General features: G+C 40.6%; 1 protein-coding gene across 1 annotated transcript; it reads left to right on the top strand.

Moving 5' to 3' along the window:
- Positions 1 to 5336: 5336 nt before the first annotated feature.
- Positions 5337 to 6407, top strand: LOC119737488 (C3 and PZP-like alpha-2-macroglobulin domain-containing protein 8). Its single transcript, XM_038211885.1, has 2 exons — positions 5337 to 5495; positions 5983 to 6407. The coding sequence occupies exons 1-2, from the start codon at positions 5399 to 5401 to the stop codon at positions 6273 to 6275; spliced, it is 390 nt and encodes a 129-aa protein (XP_038067813.1). The 5' UTR covers positions 5337 to 5398; the 3' UTR covers positions 6276 to 6407.
- Positions 6408 to 6448: the final 41 nt, after the last annotated feature.

Below are 6448 nucleotides of genomic sequence, written 5' to 3'. Positions count from 1 at the left end.
AGTGTTGAAAAACATACTTGGTTGAAAGATAGTAAGGGGACTAAACTCCCTGTAAAATTATTCTTTCTGGCATGCTGTCAATTTGAAGAAATCAATGAAAGAATGCCTTTCCAACGGTGTGTTTAAAGACGCACTGTTGGAAGGTTCCGTTAGTAGTTCGTTTTTTTTATTCGGCGAAGCGCGCGCAAGCGTTGACACGACGCACACGCACGCGCGATTGCTTTAATTCATCGGATCAGTGCGCGACATCGCGTAGCTGCAGTCGGCTCAGTGAGCACGTGTCTCGGATGCTGAATTCAGGCCCAATTCAAAACATGATTCAGCAACTTTTGATTTGAAATCTGGATCATAGAATGTTGTTTTTCTAGAAATAAACAGCTGAAGCTGAGCTGAAACTTCATCAGGTTAGTTGTTCAGCACCCGTCTTTAGATTTTTAGCATGTTTGTTGCTTCAAACGAACAAAATGCACAAATTACAAATGTGGACTATACCTTTAAGCATTCGTCTTAAGATTTTGAGCACTTTTGTTGGTTCAAACGAAATAAATACACAAATTGCAAATGGTCTACTCAAGCTTTAAGCCAAAACCACCAGCCATTATTAACATATAAACGTCTGTTGAACTGATTTCCTCTTATTTCCTCTTTATTGATGTGTAAATTTGTACTGACTCCAGATGTACTTGTATCATGTATAGTACGAATAAAGAATGTTTTACAATATTTCATGGGAAACATCTTGTGTAGTATTTCAGAAACGATCTCAGAACTTGGTGTTTTGAACATCAGGATATGCTTTTAGTAAGCAGGGCAGCACGCTGACCCACTAAGAACAGTTTGCTGTGTAGCATTCCAAACTGAACGAGAACTTTGCATTCCCTATTTTTGTATGGGCTCCGCGCACAAACAGGATAGGCATTTAGTGAGCAGGGCAGCACGCTGACCCACAAAGAACAGTTTGTCGTGTAGCATTCCAAACTGAACGAGAACTTTGCATTCCCTATTTTTGTATGGGCTCCGCGCACAAATAGGATAGGCTTTTAGTGAGCAGGGCAGCATGCTGACCCACAAAGAACAGTTTGTCGTGTAGCATTCCAAACTGAACGAGAACTTTGCATTCCCTATTTTTGTATGGGCTCCGCGCACAAACAGGATAGGCTTTTAGTGAGCAGGGCAGCACGCTGACCCACAAAGAACAGTTTGTCGTGTAGCATTCCAAACTGAACGAGAACTTTGCATTCCCTATTTTTGTATGGGCTCCGCGGACAAACAGGATAGGCTTTTAGTGAGCAGGGCAGCACGCTGACCCACAAAGAACAGTTTGTTGTGTAGCATTCCAAACTGAACGAGAACTTTGCATTCCCTATTTTTGTATGGGCTCCGCGCACAAACAGGATAGGCTTTTAGTGAGCAGGCAAGCACGCTGACCCACTAAGAACAGTTTGTCGTATAGCTTTCCTAACTCAACAAGAACTTTGCATTCCCTATTTTTCAGGCTTGCAACTGGGAATTTAGAAAAAAAATGAGGAAATTCCAAACTACAGAAGACATTGTACAGTGTTTTTCAATTTGTAATGGCATTCATGTGAAGTAAAAAAACGAGGAAATCAGCGGATCCGAGGAAAAGTTGCATGCCTGATTTTGTATGGGCTCCGTGCGCTCACTAGAGAGGGCGCTTTTTCACCACTTTCGAGAGCCCCTTGGACGGGACACACTTCATGCGCGTACTGGTTGCGGTGCGCATACAGCTCGAACCAGGCACGACTAGTTTTATTCTGAATGTGCACCAAAACCCATAGCGTCTTTGCGTGAGCGTTACGCGTCTTCGGCAATGCGTTCGAATGTCTCTCCCAAGTGGTGTTCCCCAACTATCCCTTTCTTACCGTCGAGTGGGTAATTGTGTACAGAGCCCATAAAAAAAACAAAAAAAAAAGGAACAATGCTCTCAGCTTCCAATATTATTTTGTAACAACCGAAATGGAAGTCAAAACCAATTTACATGTACCTGTACATGCCTTTTTGATGGACCGTAAGGGTCAGCTTACTGTCCTTTTGACAGACTGAGTCACTTACAAACTGAGTCACGAACTGACTGAGTCAACGAGTACCGAGATATTCAGGTTCAACTCGACTAGGTAAGCCTAGTCTTTTTTTATTTCAAATATGAAAATGAAAGTTAAGTTTTGTCAGGGACAAGTCTTGTGTAAATCTCATTGTGGTTGAGATGTCCTCATGAAGAAATAAATAATTGCAAAAAGAAAACTCATAAAATGTCACAGCCCACTAATACCACTGTGCTTCTAACGTGGTAATAATTTGGCGTGTTTTGAAACTTTGAGGGTTTTTTTTACATCATTTTAGCACAATGTTTACATTAACAATTTAAACAAAGTCTTCCCATACACTTTAGATGGTCTCATTTCAGAATATTTAAACGAAAAAGGGATGGAAATATGTCTTCGCTTTGGTAGTGAGCGTGCTCATTGGAAGTCATTGCAACCATCAACTGGTTACCTTCATCAAAATCCTTGTCAGTTTCTATAAAAAAAATAGTTCAAACATCCTTTCTTCGGATTGTTCAATGGCCACACGTCATAAGCTACCAAAATGTTCAGTCTTTATTTTTAATGTAAACAAACCCCGACAGTCGGTGTCTCGTAATAAAATGACGTGCTTCTTGGGAAGAAAAAGCAACAATCATAAGTGAGTCGGTGATCAAGCCCATTACACATCAAGCCAAAACGTCTACTGCCATCTTTCTAATATAAGAACATTGCACAAGTGCCCACTGCAAGGACGACAAAGAGATGGCCCCATCACAGGTATAGCCCCATGAATGTGGCTCAATACCGGACATTCTCCGTATTGTGAGCCACACAGTGGTGATAGCAACGTGAAGAATAGTTGTTTTTTCTTTCACTTAATATTCACTGTGGGAGATACTTTAAAACCAAGGAAAATCAAAAGGTCAAAAGTACATGACCCACGATTGCCAGAAAAATACTGCAATCAGACTTTCTGCAAATTTCACCAGAAAATTACAGGCTAACTAGACGTGTACAGGAACGGAATTCAATTTTTCCTGGTAAATAACCAGGGGCAAATTTCACTGCGCTGCTAAGCACAAAAACTTGCTTAGCACAAAAAAAGTCTGGCTTATAAAGGCAGGTTACCAGCAAGAACTCCATGTGATGTACATGTACATTGCTCGTGATTAGTATTCAGCTGTTGTTTGCTTAGCATGAAAATCACATGGAGTTTTGGCAGGTAACCTGCTTTTATAAGTCAGACTTTTTTGTGCTAAACAAATGTTTGTGCTTAGCAGCGCCGTGAAATTGGGCCCAGGTATGTATCTTCCGTAGTGAATATCAACTAAAAAAACAGTCCCGATTTCGATTTCCTCAACACAATTGTTCCTCGCATGTTGTTTATTACCGCTGTGTGGCTCCCAATATGGAGAAAGTCCAGTATTTGAGCCACACCTATGGGGCTCTCACAAGTCCATCACAAGTCCGATCAAAAGTAAATCACAAGTCTAGTCACAAGTAACAGAGACATTATATGAAGCAGGTACAAATACACCTAATGAAACCAAAGTGTTGCGTCCGACTGTTTTAATACAATCCATAAATATTGATACTTACACAAAATTGTTCTCAATATAAAGTTTATTCCATGGGTACTTGCATAGATTCCATTACAAGTTCGGTAACAACGAAATCAAAGATCACTTGAGAAGTTCAAGCACAAGTAAAAAGGGATGAACAATAGGTATGCAATTGTCGCAGTTTGAAAAGCTTGCGATTTGACTTGTGACTGACTTGCAAGAACTTGTGATGAACTTAAGAAGAATGACTTTGGGAGACAACTGTTCCTGATGACACAAAGTAGCTGTACTTGTGTAGCATTTTCAAGTTTTCTGCATCTTCAGATGTTCTTTGACATTTACAAACTTAAAATAACAAAATATCACTGTTAAGTCTGAGCTTTCTCAATTAACTGTAGTTCTGTTCATCAAAAAAAAGACACTTCATTTGGTTTCATTTCGATGCATGCATGTATTAATCAATTTAGAAACAAAATATCTAGGAATCCCTCGGGATAAAACTACATTGCACCAGGCACTGCAGAGACTGTACAACAGAGTGAAATTACAAGTATCGTCTTTCTAGAAAGTGGCACGCCTTCTCGTAAAAGCAAAACGTGAAGCCCACAGTTCCGATGGCTTTGAGTGTACTCGGCCAGAGTCCTTTGTACATGCCCCTTATGCCTTCTTTATATTTTCCCCCTGACACTGGAGAGTTTTATTTGTACGGGAAAAAAAAGTTACTTTTTTGTCATTTTGGCGTCTACAACTCTCTGGGGGGAAAAAAAGGGTTTTTTTTTTATTTTGGATTAGCCTATACTTTTGCACACAAACAGATTCGCCTAACAGGTAGACTGATTCTTCTTGTTCTCTCATACTTGATTTAAAGGGAAGGATGGAACCAGTCTGCCTTGTGGGAACTGAATTATGTTGGCCCGCAGCAGTTCGAAATTCTTTAAGTAATAATTTAGTCCATACCTTAACGTGGGCCGATTTTTTTGGGGGGGGGGTCGATGTCTCTAAATAACATCTGTATCGCTAGTGAAAATGGCTAGTTAAAAACAAAATGTATCTTCGGCCGTCGGACGGAGCTAGCAGTACAGTACATCTTGGGTGTGGTACCTTCTCTCGAAATTCCAAAGAGTGAAATTATAGAGGGATTAGATGCGATTGAGAGTGAAAATCACTCTAATTTTAGATTGAAATTCTCTGTGGGATCACTTCAGTCCAAACTCGAGTTAAAATTCATTCCCAAGTTTTAGTCGGTGGGAGTGAATTTTTATTTGAATACAGTTTTGATTTTACTTTTGGAATAAGACAGTTCGTTTGTTCAATGTGGGGATAGATCCGTGGTTCGTTTTGTTCAGCAGAGCACATGTCAGAGTTGTACCGAGTCACTGAATTTTATGACTAGAGTCGGACACGAGTCGAGTCATTGACTCGAGTCATTACAACTCTGGCGCGTGTTAGTGTTAGGCAAACTTGAAAATGACAGCTTTGTCCGCCGGAATTTTTAGACATCAAATTGTACGAAATTATCATCTGCGTTTAGCCTTTCTGCTATATAAGCAGCTTGCTCTTCGCAGAATTATGTTTCAGCAAAGTGAGCTCAGTATGTTCGCACCAACGACAAAAATGCAGACTTTCACACGCCAGTGAAGGTTATACCGAACCATGTTTGCATGTGTCAATAGAAACAAAAATTTTGAGTCGAAAGTTACAAACAAATGTCTTTTTTTCCTCCCAGTTTGTTCGGTATTCACTGAAGCCAAGTTACCACGCACCTTCAAATTCCTGCTGGAACCCTTCAGCATGCCTTTCCGGTTGGACTTCGATGTGAAGATCAAGCAGGGTGCTAGCATAGCCCTGGCTGAGCATAATACTGACGAGTCCGTCTTTGCCGAAATAAGTGAGTAGAAAATGCCTATTATTATTATTTCCTAAAAAAGCCGTGCTTTAATGACAGTTCTGTAACGACTTGTATAAGGACGCCACAAACAAGTGTCTACAGGGTGCATGAGTAAAAAAAAACAACGAAACCCCATGTTGGGACCATTGTTTTAGGGAAGTTCTGCATGTAGCACTTTCAAAATCGAGGATATAAAGCCCAATTCATAGCTGCTTCATAAAGGTTCATGCCCGTAATAAAATCACAGTTTTGCTCATGAATGCAGCAATTCGCATTATCAAAAAAACCAGAAAGGCACCTAATTACCCTTCAAACTGGCACAATAAAAAAAAACATTTAATATAAGGTTAAATGGGACACAAAGGTGCATTTTCAAGGATAGCATTTAAAACAAGTTACAAGACATGGGCACTTTCGGTGTTTGGCCGATCGAGTGCTGAAATAACCTAAAATTGAATGGGTCAGGTTTTACATTTTTCCTCTCTAGACATCGGTGGGAGAGTGAATACCTTGGCGAACGTGAGACCATGCTACTTGATCTGTCTGGATATAGTGGCTACACATGAGGAACAAGGGTTGGTCAACGCCAGTGAGTACCGCCCTTTCTGGATCGACTACAAAGGGGGCGTGGTCAGAATCGGTAAAGGAGGACAGGAGGCGGCTTTCGTGGAATGGGACGCCGGTGCATACCACCAGCGAGTTCCGACTCGCGTGCACTTTGGTGTGTCTTCATGGGGCAATGCCGAGGGGTACTGGAAGCTTCACCAAAAATGTGCTTAGTTCACACTATTCAGTTGAAATAAGCATATACGTCACTCATTGAATTAAAGGCAAGATCATTTGCATAATATCCCAAAGTGACCTACCGAATTGTCATTAAGAAGCTTGATTAAAGATTGTAATGGTACTAAGCACCCCGTGAAATTATCTCGTTTTTGGCTTGCTGATATGTA

Source organism: Patiria miniata, unplaced genomic scaffold (genome assembly GCF_015706575.1).
Source record: "Patiria miniata isolate m_02_andy unplaced genomic scaffold, ASM1570657v1 HiC_scaffold_3, whole genome shotgun sequence".
In the NCBI taxonomy this organism is placed as follows: Eukaryota; Metazoa; Echinodermata; class Asteroidea; order Valvatida; family Asterinidae; genus Patiria; species Patiria miniata.
Note: the sequence above shows the minus strand (reverse complement) of the source record. Positions and strands in the feature narration are given on the sequence as shown.